The sequence below is a fragment of the Callithrix jacchus genome, chromosome 4 (assembly GCF_049354715.1).
Source record: "Callithrix jacchus isolate 240 chromosome 4, calJac240_pri, whole genome shotgun sequence".
Taxonomy (NCBI): Eukaryota; Metazoa; Chordata; class Mammalia; order Primates; family Cebidae; genus Callithrix; species Callithrix jacchus.
In genome coordinates this window covers 165,227,597-165,248,960 of record NC_133505.1, presented here as the reverse complement: position 1 = coordinate 165,248,960, position 21,364 = coordinate 165,227,597, and the positions used below count along the sequence as shown (strand labels likewise).

At 40.8% G+C, this 21,364-nt stretch overlaps 1 protein-coding gene across 12 annotated transcripts in view; it reads right to left on the bottom strand.

The window, feature by feature from the left end:
* TULP4 (TUB like protein 4) overlaps positions 1 to 21,364 on the bottom strand; it is a 278,355-nt gene that overhangs the window by 73,198 nt on the left and 183,793 nt on the right. For all 12 annotated transcript variants that reach the window (XM_078370392.1, XM_078370390.1, XM_035297062.3 and 9 more), the window contains one exon: positions 7,927 to 8,088. In XM_078370392.1, coding sequence (XP_078226518.1) covers positions 7,927 to 8,088 — 162 coding nt within the window. The remainder of the gene's footprint in view (positions 1 to 7,926; positions 8,089 to 21,364) is intronic.

Here is a 21,364-nt window from a genome sequence, read left to right as displayed (position 1 = left end):
TGATTCTACTCCACTCCAAATAGCAAATAAAGGTCATATTTCTTACAAAACATGTATGTGAAAAAACTTTCATCTCACAGATGTCCCAGAGGTGCACAGGCATTCAGTAACTGTTACTGCTTCTCTCCCCAAGTGACCTGACAGTGCTTAGCTGCTGTGAAGACACAGTGGCCTCAGGGACATGATCACACAAGCACACATCAGATCACACAGGGTGCCAAACCTCCTTAGCAGATGAGAAGGGACTTGGGACCTACCTTTTGTATCCCAAAGCAAAAAGGATAAACCTTCCTTCCTTCTAGGTTTAAAAAACACAAAACTAAATACCATCAGCACTGAAGCTAGAGAAGAAAATGCCACCTACTAGTACTGCATGTGCCAAGACCTGAAAAGCTAAAAGCTTTATCGTGCTGACTGTTTAATACTTATCAGCCCAGACTCTTTCTACTTTATTTGAAATCATGCTTTAAGAGTGTCTAAGAAAATATCTTATTTAAAAATAGTATTTATAAAGAAATATTACCTCTCTTCACAGAAAACTAAAATCTAGATATACTAGCAAAAACATGTATGAGGTGAAGAATTCTCATTTCAAAAACAACTGCCTTCTAAACAGGGGCAATTTCTATAGAAAATTCTTTAAATAGGGAGATTCCTGTAGGTGAGTAGTTAAAATATAATCATGTTTTCAAAAAGTCACTTTCCCTACATTCTTTCATCCACTATATAAAGTGAAGATTATCTATATCTGTATTTCAGGAGAACTATTAACCCCTTCAAGTGACACATTCTGGTCAAGTTATACGAAACCTTAAATACTTGGTTAAGCTGGTTTGAGCACAATCACATATAACCTTTGACTATAAATAAATAGTCCTGGATAGAAAGGTAGGAAATGGAATCAACAGGACCTGGTGACTAAGTGAAGGGTGGAGGTACAGAAAAGAGAGTTCAGGATGGGCATGGTGGCTCACACCTGCAGTCCAGCACTTTAGGAGGCCAAAGTGGGCAGATCACTTAAGGTCAGGAGTTCGAGATCGCCTAGCCAACATGGCAAAACCCCATCTCTACTAAAAATACAAAAATTAGCCTGGCATGGTGGTGCAAGCCTCTGTAGTCCCAACTACTTGGAAGGGTGAGGCATGAGAATCGCTTGAACGGTAGAGGTTGCAGTAAGCCAAGATTGTGCCACTAAGCGACAGAGCAAGACTCCGTCTCAACAGAAAAGATGAAAAAGAGAGAGTCCAGTGCAATTCCCAGTTTAGCGCATAAACAATGAGCAAGAGAGGAGTGCAGCTGGGGGAGGAGGGGCGGGGTGGAGAGGATGCTAAGTTCGGACCACACTGGACTCGAGCAACGTCTGTTTATGCAGAGCTGCCCGGCAGGCATGGTGGTAGTGACGGTGATAGTGTCTTGGTGTGAAGGACGAAAGCGATAAGAGCAGGATGGGTGTGGGGAGCCGGCAGTGGACAGGAGGGAGCTGATGCAGCTGTGGGGGTGGAAGAAATCACCAAAGGATGGAAAAAAGGGAAGAGGCCTGAGGTTGGAACCTAGGAAGAAAGACCAAATAGGAAAAGCATGCCTTGCCACAGCTGGGGAGGGAGATGGCAGAGATGGGAGGAGGTGAGAGCCAACTGAAAGGCACTGCCAGAAAGGACACGCCTGTATGTGTTGACAGAGTCAGAAGATGCCAACCAAGGTAGCCAAGCAGAGGACGGAAGCACCAGCCTGCCAAGGAGACTGCACCTGAGGTCAGGAGCCCAGAGAGAATCATGCTTGAGGGATCCTGGGGTAAGAAACAGGAATCACTGACTGGGGAGTGAAGCTGCCAATGCCTGGAAGACACACACAAGATTCACATCTTTGCCTGACCCAGGACAGGGGACCACCCTGACTGTGGGGGAAATGGGTGTCACTAACTTCCCTAAGCTTTGACACCTTGAAATTCTCTTAAGATGATTTAAAAAATGGTTCATGCACCCAAATTATGTATGTGCCTCATTGCAGGAGCTCTGTGGAGAAGGGGTATCAGGGATGACACAGGGCCAGAGCCACAGCCTGGGAAGAGTTCTCTGCAGAACCCATTGTCCCCCATAGTGGAGAAATGCCCCAGGGCAGCTTCTTGGAGCTCCCCTAGGAAGGGCAAGAACAAGGAGAGTTTTCTTCCCATGCCATTTTATGTGTGTAGTAATTTTCATTCAGAAGTTACCACAAAATTCTTCCTCATTCAAACTGGAGTCTCAACCTGAAGTTTGGGGTTCTTCTTTTGACCTATCCTCAGTGGCCTCAGTCTCATCAGCTGGTCACCACCCTAGGAGGACCACACTCAGCCTGGAAATGCTGGGTAGTGTATCAGCATGTCTACCTTTTACATGGAAACACAGCTCAGGTTCTCACTGCATTCTCTAGCCGAAAGGCTTTCCAAGTGAATTGACAGTTAGCTAAGATCCAAAACATGCTGGAAGAATATTTCAAAATGTCAATGTCTCAAATAACTTTCACACATCCAGGGGCAAGGTATTCTCCTAAACCCCAGGGTAACACAGAGGCAATGCAGCATTCTCTCCTTGCATACCCTGCTGTGATGCTGGGTGCTTCCAGAACTGCGAAAGCTTCACTGCTGCAACATTACTCTGGATCAACTTAGGATGCAGATATTTTTCCTAGTCATACTTACATTTATTTGACATTTTCTATTTGTGTCATTCTGGTTTGTTCCCAAGCCCTACAAAACCTGTTCTATTTATAAATATATCCTGAGTTTATCAAGCTGAGTTTATATCACAACTTCTTCAGTAAATTTTCTTTTCTCCAAAATGTTTTCTATCAGTCTATTGTAGACTGAACTGTATGCCCCAAAATTCGTATTTTGAATTTTGTTGAATAAATGTGTTGAACCCCCAATGTGACTATTTTTGGAGATGGGGCCTATCAAGAGTTATTTATGGTTAATGAAGTAGTATGGGTGGAACCCTAATAGGACTGGTGTCCTTACAGGATGAGGGAGAGACACCAGAAATGTGGGTGCACAGAGAAAAGTCCACATGAGAACACAGTAAGAAGGCAGGTATCTGCAAGCCAAGGAGAGAGGCCTCAGGAGAAATCAAACCTGCCAATACCTTGATCTTGGACTTCCAGCCTCCACAACTGTGAGAAATACATTTCTGTTGTTGAAACCACCCAGTCTGTGATATTGTTGTCGCGGCCCAGGCAAACTAATACCGAGTTGCCTCACTCACTAAATAAATTCCAGGTAGAATTACATTCCCTTCTTGCAATTTAATAGAAAACGGATTTTAGCCCAAAGTTGAACACATCCTTTGAACAAATTAGCTGTTTAAGTATAGATGACATTAACAACATGCTGTGAAAAAGAACTATTTTTTTTTTTGAGACAGAGTCTTGATGCCCTGACTGGAGTGCAATGGCGCAATATCGGATCACTGTGACCTCTACCTCTTAGGTTCAAGCAATTCTCCTGCCTCAGCCTCCCAAGTAGTTGAGATTACAGGCGTGCATCACCATTCCCAGCTAATTCTGTATTTTTTTGTAGAGACAGGATTTTACCATGTTGGTCAGGCTCGTCTCAAACTCCTGACCTTAAGTGATCCACCCACCTTGGCCTCCCAAAGTGCTGAGGTAACAGGCATGAGCCACGGCACCTGGCCTGAAAAATAACTTCTGTTTTTACAAAGGTTAAATCAAATTCAGCAACCCTGAGACTGGGATGAGGCATTATATACTTTTTAGTGTGGTTCAGTATAAAGAACATGTTACCTTTAGAGTATTCTTACCAAAATTGTTTACTCCAACTCTAATCTAGACTTAACTTCCAGTTTATAGGAAATACAAGGGCCAGAAGTAAAATGATACTATGAATAAACAATCAGACAAATCTAGAGTGTGAGGACAGGCAGACACTGACCTCATGAAAAAGTCAATTTAGGCCGGGCGCAGTAGCTCACGCCTATAATCCCAGCACTTTGGGAGGCCGAGGTGGGTGGATCACGAGGTCAAGAGATCAAGACCATCCTGGTCAACAAGATGAAACCCTGTCTCTACTAAAAATACAAAAATTAGCTGGGCATGGTGGTGCGCGCCTGTAGTCCCAGCTATTCGGGAGGCTGAGGCAGGAGAATTGCTTGAACCCAGAAGGCGGAGGTTGCGGTGAGCCAAGATCGCGCCATTGCACTCCAGCCTGGGTAACAAGAGCGAAACTCCATCTTAAAAAAAAAAAAAAAAGAAAAAGTCAATTTAAAAAAAAGGAAACTGTTCTAGATTAAAAGACTGAAGAGACAGAACAATCTACTGCTGTACATGAATTAAACTGGATCCTGGTTCCAAAAAAAAAAAAAGGAAAAGCCTATAAAATACATTTTGGTAACAATTAGGGAAATACAAAGATAGCCTAGATGCCAGGTAATGTCACTGCTAATTCCTTAGGAGAGGCTGTGCAGGCAAATGGCCTTATTCTCAGGATATACATGTTGAAATATATAAGGCTGATGTGCCACAATGTCTACAACTTACTTTCAAAAACAAGTACTACAAAAGCCTGTACGTGGGGAGTAGTAAGGAAAAAGAGTGTGCAAATATGGCAAAATGTTTCAGGAAGGTGTATTTTCTCAAATTTTCTGTACATTTGAACATATTCATAATAGAAAGTTAGGGTGATTACCCCAAAATATCACCTCTATCTGGATCAGGATGTGAAGAGGAGACTCTACAGACATAATACAACAAATTCTCAAAGCTGTATGCAAAGTGAGCTATATAATCATATGTGATATATAATGTATGCATGTGCATTCTTCCAGGTAAAAGGTTCAGTTTCTATATTCATCTAAAGTAGTCTATAACACCACGAAGGGTAATAAACCATCCTGTAGAATGAGAAAAAAATATGACAAATAGGAAAATAGCTACACTTCAAACTTGACGCATGAAAATATATACTGCTTATTATATTATTATTATTATTATTATTATTTTGGAGCTGGAGTGCCGCTCTGGAGTGCAGTGGTGCAATCTCAGCTTGTTGCAATCTCTGCCTTCCAGGTTCAAGCAATTCTCTTGCCTCAGCCTCCTGAGTAGCTGGGACTACAGGCCCATGCCACCACGCCCAGCTAATTTTTGTATTTTTAGTAGAGACAGAGTTTCACCATGTTGGCCAGACTGGTCTTGAATGCCTGACCTCAGGCGATCCACCCGCCTCAGCCTCCACGCTCAGCCATGTACTGCTTGTATTTTTTAAAGTTGACAGGAATTAGCCTAAAATACCATTATAATCCGAAATCGCTCAAGATGTGAGGAAGAGGTTTACTCCTGGAAGTGGTTTTAACTCACATTAGAGGTAGAAAGTTCTCAGGGAAGCAGGAGGAGATTCAGCCGGCTTCCTGCTGCTCTACCTTCATGTCTACTGTTCAAAGCCCCCTGAGCTGCAGGGGTGCTGCTTTCCACATCAAACTCCTGACATTACAAACATTAGACTGGTGCACAACCTGTCTTTGTACTCTTTTTTCATTAATAAAATCAGACCAAGCAAGAGATTTGAATGAGTGGCAGAGATGAGATTACTGTTCAATGTCCCAGTTCAAACAGGACTGACAGAGTGCCTGATACACATATTCTCTGTGTTCAATTCTTCCAAGGGTCCTTATTGCTTCAGTGACCTGCAAACCTTTTTTTTTTTTTAAGAGATGGGGTCCTGCTATGTTTCCTAGGCTGGTCTCGAGAACTCCTGTGTTCAAGTGAGCCTCCCACTGCAGCCTCTGACTAGCTAAGACTACAGGTGCCTGGCTGCAAACCTTTTATTTAAAGGCAGTGGGGGGACTTTCCTAGAACAAAATCCCACCTCTTAGTAAAAGCAGTCATCAGGACAGAGGCTGGGGCCAAGTGCCCAATCGGCTTGCCACATCAGTTCTTTCCTCACGCCAAGGTCTATAGAGTCAAGGCCAGGCACGTCAGCATGGCCTCCATTTGTCCCATGGCTGACTCCTCCCACCCTATGAGTCCCCCTTCATGTTCCACAGCAGCAGTAAACCATTCCCTGTGGCACATCAACACCATGGTGTCGATACCCTGGAACTCTGCTCGGGCAGGCTGCATCAACGTCCCCCAGATTCGACTTGGGAGCTGCAGCCAGCCCTTCCTGGGAAGTCCTCCCCCACACGTTGCCAAGCCATGGCAGCTGTATTCTATGTAAGGAGAGGTCTGTCTCCACAATAGGTCCAATTGTACCTCAAATGCAAGAGCCACATCCCTCTCACTGCTGTATCTCCAGTGGGTCCCCAGCCTGTCCTACATGTGTGCAGTCTGCTGGGGACACTGGCTGGCACAATTCATCAGAGAACCATTAGATGAAACTCACAGATGGCTCACGGGCTCCATCACTCTAGGTGAGGAAAGAATGCAAAGCCAAGACTTCCACTCATAGATTCTTAAGGGCCTTTATGTCTGTTCCTTCATTTATCATTACAAAAGGCCTGTGAATTAGGCAGGAAATAATTGACAGTCCTTGTCACATAGGAGGAACTGACACAGGAGAGATCAGGTGCCCTGGGCAAGGTCACTTAATGCAACACACTTTTCCTCGAGGAGACTCTGGAGGTAGTAAAAACCTATAAAAATATACCTTTATAATAAATGAATCTAAGCATTTCATATAAATACACACAAACACTAAGGGATAACTGGAAGTCTTTGGGGGAAAGCAAGGAAAGAAACATGGAGTTGAAAACACCTTTTCAGAAATCTCCTAATACCAATTTTGAGAAGAGAAAAATTATTTGCCTTTTCACTTGAAAAATGAAAACATTAAAAACATAGTAACCAGAGGAAACCAATTTAGTTAAAAAAAAAGTGGCTCGAAAATCAAAGTTATAGTTCCATATTATACTGCTTGCTTTTTACCAATAATAAACTTAAATCTCTGGCATAAAACATTCTGGCATTACATGTATTCTGCTATACTTGGAAAACACAAGTTTTATATTTACAAAGGTTTGAACTAGTCAATCCTTGTATCTAAAAAATAAATTATGTTTTATTATTTTTATTTTATTTTACTTTTGAGCCAGAGTCTTTCTCTGTCACCCAGGCTGGAGTGCAATGGCATGATCCTAGCTCACTGCAGCCTCCACCTCCAGGGTTCAAGCAATTCTCCTGTCTTAGCCTCCAGAGTAGCTGGGACTACAGGCGTGCACCACCATGCCCAGCTAATTCTTTTGTATTTTTAGTACTGACTGGGTTTCACCATATTGGTCAAGCTGGTCTCGAACTCCTGACCTTAGGTGATCCACCTGCCTCGGCCTCCTGAAGTGCTGGGATCACATGCGTGAGCCACTGTGCCCAGCCTCCAAAATGAATTATCAATATAGAATTTTACTGTTATTATATGTTATTTTCTCATTTAAGTCAAACAGGCACATTAAAGAAAATTTTGAAATTTCATTTAAAAAAAAATCAACCAGAGGCTCATTGTCATAAAAGAGCTGTTTGTAATCTTTTGATTCCCTTCCCTCCAGCTCTTTTTACATGTGGATGGGCTTCTTTGTTGTCTTATGATGTAGCAATATACCACATATCCCATTTCCTATCCTACTGTTTTTTTAAGATTAGTATTAACTTAGTGGATACATAGTATCAACTGCATATTTATGCAAATTTTATTAATAAAATAAAATTGTATGAATATTTTATATAATTAAAATGTTAACTTAATGTTACCATACCGGTGGGAAACACTGTTTCTCTAATATGTGGTTCATTTAAAATTTTTGTTTTAATTTTTACCTGGAGAGTTTTATTGTTCTTTTCCTTGTGATTCCTCAAGCGGCTTTTGCACCAGCTCCCTGCTCCTGCCCCTTTCCTCCCCTCCAGCTCCCATGGTTTTAACATCACACACCCACATTCCAGAGGCATTACCTGTTGGTCATCAGGAGTCCATATGCCGCACGTAATTTGACTTTCCAAGTTGATTTCAGATGACCAGTGTCTTTGTCCACTGACAGAACCAACCAGGACAAACCCATCTCGATAGGAAATAAGCGCTTGAGTCCCATCATGGCTCCACGTGAAATCACTCACCTTGGGACACACACAGAAAAGAGTCAATTTGTAATCTGAAAAGGAAAGCACTTTTTATCAAAGTCTAGACATAGTCATTAACTCAGCCTTTTGGCTAAGATGGAGATGGCCTTAAAATATAACATATCTTATTTGAAAGCTGTAAGAAAAACTATTGAGGCCAGCTGCAGTGCCTCATGCTTGTAAACCCAGAACTCTGGGAAGCCAAAATGAGAGGATCATTTGAAGCCAGGAGTTCGAGCCCAGCCTAGACAACATGGCAAGATTCTACCTCTACAAAAATTTTACGAATTACTCAGGGCCGAGTGCAGTGGCTCATGCCTGTAATCCCAGTACTTTGGGAGACCGAGGGAGGCAGATCACTTGAGGTCAGGAGTTCGAGACCAGCCTGGCCAACATGGTGAAAGCCTATCTCTGGTAAAAATACAAAAATGAGCCAGGCATAGTGGCACATGCCTGTAATCCCAGCTACTACTAGGAAGGCAGAGGTGAGAGAATGGCTTGAACCAGGGAGCCGTTCTCATGGCTTGTTACTCATCACCTCATCTCAATGGAGGTTGCAGTGAGCCAAGATCATGCCATTCCACTCCAGCCTGGGCAACAGAGCGAGACTTCCTCAAAAAAATCAGTCAGGAGCAGTGGCACACACCTGTGGCCTTAGCTACTTAGGAGGCTGAGGTGAGAAGATTGCTTAAGCCTAGAAGGTTGAGGCTGTAGTGAGCTATGATTGTGCCACTGCACTCCAGCCTGGGTGACAGAAGTAGGTATTGTCTCTAAAAAATTTTTTTAAGAAAAATGACTGAAATGGACTTCAGTGCATACTGTGCATCAACAGTGTTCTATGTGTTTCATGTACATTTATTCATTAAGCCTTAGTCAATAGCCTGTGGAAGGTATTACAGTTCTCATCTACAGAGAAAACTCAAGTCAACACAGCAGGCAAGAGAGAAACAAGAAAAATCCTAGGGATATCTGGCTACAGGGTCCTTCCTTTCAACCACTGTTAGACTGCTTCTCACTTATGGTTAGTAATAGATTCTTCATCACTGTCTTCTGGTTCCTTACCAAAATAGCAAAGCTGTAGGTTTCTGATTATATTCTCTCTCAGTCTTGCTAACAATATCCCCTCAGTCAGAATGAAGAAAAAAACAAATCTAACTGAAAACACTACTTCATACTTGGGTGTTAAGTTTACCAAATGCATTTATTGCACCTAGTCAAATGACTGTATTTTTCCCTCTTAATCTACTGTTAAGTTATTTGTATGGATTTTTAAATATCATACTATTCTTGCATAGCTAGCAGAGTCCAATTTGAGTATTGCCTTTTATACACACAGTTGAAGCTGATTTGCTAGTGTCTTTAAATTTTCTGCATCTGTAATCATGAATGTAGTAGACCTGTGATTTTGTTTTCTGTAAAGTGCGCCTCTGGATTTAGCAGGGTTATGCTACCTCTCTCAGGATGAGCTGAAGTAGTCCTTCTTTTTCTAATGCCTAAAATAATTTGTATAAAAACTGAGATGATTTGTTGCTTGAAAGTTTGGCCAGGCGCGGTGGCTCAAGCCTGTAATCCCAGCACTTTGGGAGGCTGAGGCGGGCAGATCACCAGGTCAAGAGATCGAGACCATCCTGGCCGAAACGGTGAAACCCCGTCTCTACTAAAATACAAAAATTAGCTGAGTGTGGTGGCATGCGCCTATAGTCCCAGCTACTTGGGAGGCTGAGGCAGGAGAATTGCTTGAACCTGGGAGGTAGAGGTTGCAGTGAGCTGAGATTGTGCCACTGCACTCCAGCCTAGTGCCTGGCAACAGAGCGAGACTCTGTCTCAAAAAAAAAAGAAAGAAAAAGGAAAAAAAACAAACAAAAAGAAAGTTTGGTAGAACAAGCCTGTCAAATCACCTGGCTATGTATTTTAGTAATGGGAAGAATATTAGCCATGTCTTCAATTTAATAGTTCTAGACTAAACTTTCAAGCTTTTTTTTTTTTTTTTTTTTTTTTTGAGACAGAGTCTTGCTCTGTTGCCCAGGCTGGAGTGCAGTGGCACGATGTTGGCTCACTGCAACCTCCACTTCCCGGGTCCAACTGATTCTCTTGCCTCAGCCTTCTGAGTAGCTGGGACTACAGGCACACACCACCACACCTGGCTAATTTTTGTGTATTTAGCAGAGATAGGGTTTTGCCATGTTGGCCAGGCTGGTCTCCAACTCCTGACCTCAAGTGATCTGTCAGCCTTGGCCTCCCAAAGTGCTGGAATTATAGGCATGAGCCACTGTGCCCAGTCTAAACTTTCAAGCTTTCTACTTCTTGAGTCAATTCTGATAATTTTTAAAAGGAATTTGTGTTTTCAAAACTGTTGGCAAGTAGTTGTTAGTATTTTCCTTTAAAAAATCAACTTTATTAAGGTATAATTTACATGCAGTTAAGTCCCTCCTCGCTCCAAGCAGTCAATCCCCAACCCTAGTCCTAAGCAAACAGTGATTTCTGTCACTGGTTGTTCATTCTAGAATTTTTCATATGGAACCATATGGTATGTTCAACTTCAGTGTTTGACTACTTTTACTCAGCATAAAGATGTTGAGAGTTATCTGAATTATGTGCATCAGTAGTTCATTTCTTTTTACATGTTATTCTGTTATATGAATATACTGTAATTTGTCTGTCCAAATTGCTATTCAGCAAAGTCTCAGGATACAAAATCAATGAACCAACAACAGCCAAACCAAGGGCCAAATCAGGAACAAACTCCCATTCGCAACTGCCACAAAAAGAATAATACACCTAGGAATACAGCCAGAGAGGGAGGTGAAGGATCTCTACAAGGAGAACTACAAAGCACTGCTCAAAGAAATCAGAGATGATACAAACAAATGGAAACATACTCCATGCTCATGGGTAGGAAGAATCAATATCATTAAAAGGGCCATACTACCCAAAACAGTTTACAGATTTAATGCTATTCCTATCAAACTACCAATGACATTCTTCACAGAACTAGGAAAAAACTATTTTAAAATTCATATGGAACCAAATAAGAATCCTAAGAGCTAAGGCAATCCTAAGCAAAAAGAACAAAGCTGGAGGCATCATGCTACCTGATGTCAAACTATATTACAGGGCTATAGTAACCAAAACAGCATGGTACTGGTACAAAAACAGACACATACACCAATGGAACACAACGGAGAACCCAGAAATAAGGCTGCACATGTACAACCATCTGATTTTTGACTAAGCTAACACAAACAATGGGGAAAGGACTCCCTATTCAATAAATGTTGCTGGGATAACTGGATAGCCATATGTGGAAGACTGAAACTGGACCCCTTTCTTACACCATATAGGAAAATCAACTCAAGATTATAAGACTTACATATAAAACCCCAAACTATAAAAACCTTGGAGTACGACCTAGGCAATACCATTCTGGACACAGGAATGGGCAAAGATTTCATGATGAAGATACCAAAAGCAACTGCAACAAAAGCAAAAATCGACAAATGCGATCTAATTGAATGAAAGAGCTTCAGGACAGCAAAAGAAACTATCAATAAAGTAAATAGACAACCTATAGAATAAGAGAAAAATTTTACAAACTATGCTTCTGACAAAGGTCTAATATACAGCATCTGTAAAGATACTTAAACAAATTTACAAGAAAACAACCCCATTAAAAAGTGGGCAAAAAATATGAACTGACACTTTTCAAAAGAAGACATACATACAGCCAACAAGCATGTTTAAAAAGGCTCAACATCACTGATTAGAAAAATGTAAATCAGAACCACAATGAGACATCTCACATCAGTCAGAATGGCTACTATTAAAAGTCAAAAAATAATATGCTGAAAAGGTTTCAGAGAAAAAGAAACACTTATACACTGTTAGTTGGGTTGTAAATTAGTTCAACTATTGTGGAAAACAGTGTAGTGATTCCCAGAAGACCTAAAAACAGAACTGCCATTCAAACCAGCAATCCCATTACTGGGTATACACCCAAAGGAATAGAAATCATAAAGACACATGTACATGTATGCGGTAGACTGGTTAAAGAAAACGTGGTATATATATACCATGGAATACAACACAGCCATAAAAAAGAACGAGATCATGTCCTTTGCAGGAACTTGGATGGAGCTGGAGGCCATTATGTTTAGCAAACAAAGGAACAGAAAACCAAATACAGCATGTTCTCACTTATAAGTGGGAGCTCAATGACAAAAACACATGGGCCCACCGAGGGGAACAATAGACACTGGGGTCTATCGAAGGGTGGAGGATGGAGGGTAGAAGGAAGGAGAGGATCAGGAAAAATAACTAATGGGCACTAGGCTCAACACCTGGGTGACCAAATAATATGTACAGCAACCCCCCATGACACAAGTTTACCTCTGTAACAAATCGGCACATGTACCCCTGAACTAAAAAGTTAAAACAAATTGCTAGATAGCTGGGTTGTTTCCAGAATTTGGTTATTATGAAACCTATCATGAACATTCATGCATTCATGTGCAGGACTTTTTATGACACGTGATTTTCTTTCTCTTGAGTAAATACCTAGGAGTGGAATTGTTGGGCTATATGGTAAATGTACGTTTTACTGCACAATAAATTAGTAAACCATTTTCCAAAGTCGTTATGTCAGGCTGGGCGTGGTGGCTCACACCTGTAATCCCAGCACTTTGGGAAGCAATTCCCGGCCTTGTTGACCTTGCACCACATGTTCCTGGCAACATAGTTGTCTCCACATATCTCCACCTGTATAGAACATTCAAGGAGCCCTGCATTTGTATATTAAAAGGCCAGGGTGGGAGGGCCAGCTTTTTCTGCAGGCTACATGAATGACGTGCCTGGTCAAACCAATCCTCTGAGCCCTAAGCAAATCAGACATCACCTCCTCCAGCTTCTGCATATATACGTGGCTGGTGTCCACTGATGAGAACAAACACTGATGTGTGTGATGGATTACATATTGTTTACTGAGAGATAATGGCAAGGAACATGGTGCTGTCCCAAGGCAGAAAACTGCTCATGGCATTATAGAACAGTAAGCAGTATGTACCAGTCATGCACTAGTAAAACCAGTTCTTAAAATGCAGGATGCATGACCCTGCCCCCATTTCTCCAATTAACGATGCTTTCTAGTTTATTTTTAATTAGTAGTGAACAGGTACTAGCTGCCTGCCTAGTTTATCTTTATTCTATCTTTAATAAATGGTGCTGGGAAAACTGGCTAGCCATGTACAGAAAGCTGAAACTGGACTCCTTCCTTACACCTTACACAAAAACTAACTCCAGATGGATTAAAGACTTAAACATAAGACCTAACACCATAAAAACCCTAGAAGAAAACACAGACAATACCATTCAGGACATAGGCATAGGCAAGGACTTTATGACTAAAACACCAAAAGCAATGGCAACAAAAGCCAAAATAGACAAATGGGATCTAATTAAACTTAAGAGCTTCTGCACAGCAAAAGAAATCATCATTAGAGTGAACCAGCAACCAACAGAATGGGAAAAAAATTTTGCAAGCTACTCATTTGACAAAGGGCTGATATCCAGAATCTACAAAGAACTAAAACAGATTTACAAGAAAAAAACAACCCCACCAAAAAGTAGATGAAGGATAGAATAGACGCTTTTCAAAAGAAGACATTTATGTGGCCAAAAAACATATGAAAAAATGCTCATCAACACTGGTTATTAGAGAAATGCAAATCAAAACCACATTGATATACCATCTCATGCCAGTTAGAATGGTGATCATTAAAAAATCTGGAGACAGATGCTGGAGAGGATGTGGAGACACAGGAACAATTTTACACTGCTGATGGGAGTGTGAATTAGTTCAACTATTGTGGAAGACGGTGTGGAAATTACTCAAGGGTCTGACGATAGAAATACCATTTGATCCAGCAATCCTATTACTGGGTATATACCCAGAGGATTATAAATCATTCTATTATAAAGACACATGCACACATATGTTCACTGCAGCACTGTTTGCAATAGCAAAGACTTGGAACCAACCCAAATGCCCATCAGTGATAGACAGGGTAAGGAAAATGTGGCACAAAGACACCATGGAATACTCTGCAGCCATAAAAAAGGATGAGTTCATGTCCTTTGCAGGGACATGGATGAAGCTGGAAACTATCATTCTCAGCAAACTGACACAAGAACAGAAAACTAAACACCGCATGATCTCACTCATAAGTGGGTGTTGAACAATGAGAACACATGGACACAGGGAGGGGAATGTCACACACTGGGGCCTGTTGTGGGGGAAAGGGGGCTAGGGGAGAGATAGAAAGGGGTGAATGGACTGGGGACAGATAACATTAGGAGAAATACCTAATGTAGGTGACGGGGGGAAAGACGCAGCAAACCACCATGGCATGTGTACACCTATGTAACAATCCTGCAAGATCTGCACATGTACCCCAGAACTTAAAGTATAATAAAAAAAAAAGAAAGAAAGAAAAACTCGGGCATGTACCCTGTCCATAGAACCATAATAAATATTCAACATATGTTAAACAAATTAGTTTTTAATTTTTGTGAGTACATATTAGCTATATATATTTATTCCTTGGTATCAAGTCTTCAAATTAAAGCTTGTCTTTACATGACTCTTAAAAAACATAGAACACCTGCTCACTAAAAATAATCACTGTTCACAGAGAATAAATACATGGGTCAGAGTCTGCTCTGGGCTTTCAGCTCGGAAATGCTGTTAGTCCCCTGATGCCCCACTCTGATTTCCCCTTTTCCACTCTATTTTTGTTTCCGTTTCTTAATTCCTTCATCGTAGCCTGGGTTGGGGTCTCCACGACTAAGCTGGTATCGGCAGTCCGCTGCACTCGGGAACCTCCTCTTTCAGCTGTGGAGCTTCCCCTCGCTCTGTCTCTGTAAGGGGGAGCCTGTTCCTTCTGCCTTCTTCCTTCTTGCCTATTAAACTCTCCGCTCCTTGAAACCACTCCACGTGTGGCCATATCGTTTATCTAAATGGCATGAGGACAAAGAACCCTGGTGTTCCTCCACTTACTGCCTTTCTGGACCAAACTCATGCAGGGTATGAGGCAAGAATCAAGGTTTTCTTTTTAAAAATACAGATATTCAGTTGTTTCAGCACCATTTGTTGAACTACTTCTGCATCTTATAATGACCTTTGGTTATCTTGTAATCTCTATTTATAGCTATGCCCCACTTTCATTAAAAAATTGTTTATTTCTGTGTTCTCTTTTCTTCTTTTGATCAGTTTTGCAAGCAACTTGTCTATTTTGTTGATTTATTTCAACAAAGAACAACTGTTTGGATTTGTTGATCTCCACCTTATCATGTTTTCCCTATTGTACTAATTTTCACTTTCATTTTTATTATTTCTTTTTCTCTCATTGGATTTACTCTCCTGTTCAATTAATAGTTTTAAGATAAACACATGTCTGACCAATGATCACAGTTTTATTGCTAATATAATTAATTAAGGGTATACATTTCTCTCACAGCACCACTTTAATCATGTCTCACAAATTCTGGTATATAACTAAGGACTAAACTATGATTTTTTTACCTTGCCCAAATTTTTATCTAAGGGGTCTGGGGAGTCATGCCTCCAAAATCATAAATTCTCATCAGACAGGTTGGGTTTTACTTAACCCTATATATCATGATTTACTTTCCAACCTGACTCTGGCATAACATCACAAGACCAAGAAGAAAATCAAAATATTTTACCCAAAAACATGATTGTTATATTTTGAAATGGCCCTGCAAAGCTGTTATTTGCAGGGGGGAAAAAAAAATGCATCTGTAAAGAATCTCCATTAACGTAGCTAGATCTTTTTCTTCCAGACCATCCCAATCCTAAAGAGATGACCTAAAATCTGAATAGGAAACATTTGTCATCCTATTGTCTCTAAGGACAGCCACTATAAGACTTCCAAAGAACTTTGGGCTGCACAATCTTTATTTTAGCCTGAACATTACCTTTCTATCAATCCTGGGTCTTTAGACAAACTTAACCAATTGTCAACCAGAAAACATTTAAATTCACCATAGCCCGGAACCTCCCCTACCCCTTTGAGTTGTACTGCCTTTCTGGACCAAACCAATGTATGTCTCACTCCTCTCGAAAGCGTATAAAACCAAGCTACAGCCCAACCACCGTGGACACATGTTCTCTGGACTTCTTGAAGGCTGTGTCATGGGCCATGGTCACTCATATTTGACTCAGAATAAATCTCTTCAAATATTTTACGAAGTTTAACTCTTTTTGTTGACATAGTATTTTCATTATCATTGAGATCTAGAATTTATAAATGTCTATTAAATATATTCTTTAAACCATGAGCTATTTAACAATATATTTTAAAACGTCTAAACAGACAGGGATCTCTGATCTTTTTGTTACTAACTTCTGACTCAGTTGCACTGTGTTCAGAGATCATGGTCTATAATCATGATACCTGACACTGGAAATCTCTTGAGGTTTTATTTACGTCCTAGAACAGGGATTGGTAAGCTATGGGCTGTGAGCCAAATCTGACCTGTCACCTGTTTTCGTACAGCCCACAAACTGAAAATGGTTTTAAGTAGTTGAGAAGAAAAAAATCAAGAGAAAAATATTTTGTTATTTGAAATTATGTAAAATTCAAATTTCAGTGTTCATAAATCTAAATTTAAATTTCATCAATAAAAATCTTTTGGAAATCTGATTTCCCTCTTGTTATATAATAATACCTATATAATATCCTTAATTTTGGCTCCTGGTCCACAAAACCTAAAATATTTACTATCTGACCCTTCAGAAAGGGTTTGCAGAATCTTGTCCTGGAACATGATCAGTTTTTATAAGCCTTCCATCTGTGCTTGAGAAAGTGTCTGTTCTCTAATTGGTGAATTAAGAACCTATACATGTCCTTCAGGTCAAGCTTGTTAAATGTGTTGCTCGGATCATCTACATCTTTGCTGACTGTCGTTAAAATGTCTGAGTACGTCAATGGATTTACAAAATTTCCTTTCAGTTCTATTAGTTTCCTTTATTTATACTGATGCTATTAATAAGTGTATACATATTAAAAATATCTTTTTGGTAAACTACAGCTTACCAAATAATGCTTTTTGTCTTCTATGAACTAAATAATACTTTCTATCTTCAAATCTACTTTATCTGATACTAATATATGGTTACATCAGCTTTATTTTTGTTCTTGGTATTTGCAAGATATATCTTTCTCATCCTTTACATTTATGTCCTTAAGTTTGAGGTATGGCTCTAACAGTATATACTGTTATCTAGATTTTTACAAATTTAATCTGCTAAGCTTTATCTTTTGATTGGTGAATTTAATCCTTTTACATTTATTCTAATTATCGTTGTATCTGTTCCTATTTCTACTACCTCTGTTTACTTTCTCCATTTGTCCTACATTGTGCTTCTTTTTAATCTTTTACAAAACAAATGTTATCTATAATCCTCACTGTTGTCTGCAGTTATAAACATTTAGCTTTAAAAAAAACTCTGTGATATTATTGGAGATATTACATTTCAGGTAATGAGAAACTAAATGAAAACACTAAAAGAACATGAACTTTTGGCTGTTTTTAAAGCAGGGGTTATAGGTTTACATTGTGTGATCAGTAATGTCTCTATCATGACAATGGCATAGTTTGTGAGATAGCTCTTGAACAGCTGGTCTGAGATTACTGAAAAAAGTTTCCTCAGACAAACTCAGAACCTTTACTTCACTGACTATGTTCCAACCAATTATACTGTCTTTTATTAACATAAAACGTTTTTCAGAAACAATGCATTACATTCTGGAATAAAATTAAAAAGCTCTCTCATTTTGCAAAGACAATGCTATTTACTTGCATGCATGCATTTTAACTATGTATCTCTTTTTTTTTTTTTTTTTTTGAGACAGAGTTTCGCTCTTGTTACCCAGGCTGGAGTGCAATGGCGTGATCTCGGCTCACCACAACCTCCACCTCCTGAGTTCAGGCAATTCTCCTGCCTCAGACTCCTGAGTAGCTGGGATTACTGGCACGCACCACCATGCCCAGCTAATTTTTTGTATTTTTAGTAGAGACGGGGTTTCACCATGTTGACCAGGATGGTCTCGATCTCTTGACCTCACGATCCACCCTTGACCTCATGATCCACCTGCCTTGGCCTCCCAAAGTGCTGGGATTACAGGCGTGAGCCACCGCGCCCGGCAACTATGTATCTTAAAAAAGATTTGTACTAAGACAAAAAACTATTTTGGGAAATCTTAATTGATAGCCAAATCGCATAGCCAGTAAAAAGTAGCTTCTTAGAGATACCAGCAATTTTACATCACAAAAAACAGATAAAAGAGGATGGTCACATGAACTAACTGGGTTTCTGTTTGTCTAGAGACTTGGTCTTGCTTTGCTGCCCAGGCTGGAGTACAGTGGCACAATCATAGTTCACTGCAGCCTCAAACTCCTGGGCTCAAGCAATCCTCTACTTCCGTCTTCTGAGTACCTGGGACTACAGGGTTGTGCTACCACACCAAGCTAATTTTAAAAACATTTTTGTTGAGATGAGGTCTTGCATATTGTCCAAGCTGATCTTGAACTCTGGTCTGATCAGAGTCAGATCAGACTCAGTCTCCCAACTAGCCACTTGGCCCAATTTGGGTTTATTAGGACAACATAAAGTGCTAAGAATAAATCACAACTGGAAAAACAAAACCAGAGAAAACCAAGTATCAAATTGCTTTTTAAAAAAGTCCAGTCATGGTGGCTTACACCTCTAATCCCAGCACTCTGGGAGACCAAGGTGGGTGGATCACCTGAACCCAGGAGTTCAAAAACGGCCTGGGCAATGTGGTGAAACCCTGTCTCTACTAAAAGTACAAAGAATTAGCCAGGCAAAGTAGCGTATGCCTGTAATCCCAGCTACTCAGGAGGCTGAGGCATAAGAATCGCTTGAACCTAGGAGGTGGAGGTTGTAGTGAGCCAAGATCACGCCACTGCACTCCAGCCTGGGTGACAGAGAGACCCTGTCTCCAAAAAAAAGGGCAGAAACCCCAGTTCTTGTGGTTGTTTTTCATCTGCAGAAGGTTGCAATGCTCTTGCTCTACCAAAGAGAGTTCTTAGACATCGCTTAATTGAAGCTGAGCAGCAGGCTGACCATGCCATTGACCCAGGCAGCTTTTCATCAGACTGTCTCAGAGTGTGTGTGCCAGGCACAGCCGCCCCTGGTGATTAATACTGTAAAATAATGCGTGTACTGTTCCAAACTCATTTTTGAGATAAGGGACTCTTAATCATTTCCTGAAAAAGAAACTGTTAAAGCATCTCTTAGCTTTTGCCAAATGTTTGATTACTTTGTGAAAATGAAAGGCATGCTATATAATGAAGATAATCTGTTGCTTCTTCTAAAAAGTAGTCTTTTTCTCTGAGCTGGTTTCAAAAACACTCCTCTTCTGAGCCACAGAACTTTTCCTGGTGTACAAAGCCACCAATCCCTTGACCAGTGATCTATTGTCTCCAGTGTGCAGTGTCCTTTTAATTTGGATAAGATCTGACTCCAACACGATTAAAACCAACCAAACCTCCCCCAAAATGCCAGCGTTTAATGATGACAGTTGTTCAATGGGTTCTAAGACTTGAAAAATTGTTCCCAATTGTACAAAACTCTAAATGATATCACATACAGTAATTACTTTAGTCAAACCTGATAGGGGCAGGCATTTGTGAGATTCTGGGTGCTTCCAGGTGTTCTACGGCCCAGGTAAGCTCATTTGCCTCCAGGGCTGAACTCATCCTCCCCTTCTTGTTTCTAAGATTTGCTCCAAACTCTCAATGGAAAGAAACACAAGGGATGTGCAGGGTGGTGGTGACTGCACAGCTGCTATGGAGATGACCGAGGGCCCCTGCTCACAGAGGCTACTGCTAGGAGAATCCATATGCTGGTGGCACTGCCTGGCTGGTGGGGCAGGCCTTTTAATGATAATAAATCCTGAGCTCCCTCGGGTATACAGTCATCTGTCAATTTACAATGGGGATACATTCTAAGAAGTATGTCGTTAGGCAATTTCCTCATTGTGAGATCATCACAGAGTGCAACTGCACAAACCTAGAGGGTACAGCCTACTCCACACCTGCGGTGTATGTGACAGCCTATTGCTCCTAGGCTATAAACCTGCACACATGTGATGACTGTGGTGAACACTGTAGGCAATTGTAATACAACGGCAAGTATTTATGTCTCTAAAGCTAGCTAAACATAGACCACATACAGTAAGAACACAGTATAAAAGATAAAACATGGTTCACCTGTATAGGGCACTTTCCATGAATGGAGCTTGCAGGACTGGAAGTGGCTCTGGGTGCAGCAGAGAGTGAGTGGAGAGGGACTGTGAAGGCCGAGGACATTATTGTATGCTGCAGTAGATTTCATAAACACTGTACACTTAGGCTACACTCATTTTATTAAAAAAATTTCTTTCTTCAATAATAAATTAACCTGAGCTTATTGTAACTTTTGCTTCATAAACTTTTCAATTTTTAAAGAAGTCTGATCCTTTCTTTGATCCTTTTGCAATAACACTTAAAACACAAACATATTATATAGCTGTACCAAAATATTTTTTCTCTATATCCTTATTCTATAAGCTTTTTCTATTATTTTTTTTTCTTTTTAAATGTTTTTGTTAAAAACTAAGTCACAAACACATTAGCCTAGGCCTACATGGCTACGATCATTCATGTCATTGTCTTCCACCTCTGCACCTTGGCCCACTGGAAGGTCTTCAGGGGTGTGATGGCTGATATTGAGTGTCAAGCTTGATTGGACTGAAGGATGCAAAGTATTGTTCCTGGCTGTGTTTGTTGCCACAGGAGTTTAACATTTGAGTCAGTGGTCTGGCAGAGGCAGACCCACCCTTAATCTGGGTGGCACCATCTAATCAGCTGCCAGCGAGGCTGGAATAAAGGAGGCAGGAGAAGACGGAAGAGCAGGCTTGCAGAGTCTTCCAACCTCCATCTTTCTCCCATGCTGGATGCTTCCTGTCCTTGAGCACTGGGCTCCTAGTTCTTCAGCTTTTGGACTCTTGGACTTATACCAGTGGTTTGCCGGGGGCTCCCGGGCCTTCAGCCACAGACTGAAGGTTGCACTGTCAACTTCCCTACTTTTGAGGTTCTGGTACTCAGACTGATCCACCACTGGCTTCCCAGCTCCTCAACTTTCAGAGAGCCTATCGTGGGACTTTACCTCGAGATCATGTGAGCCAAT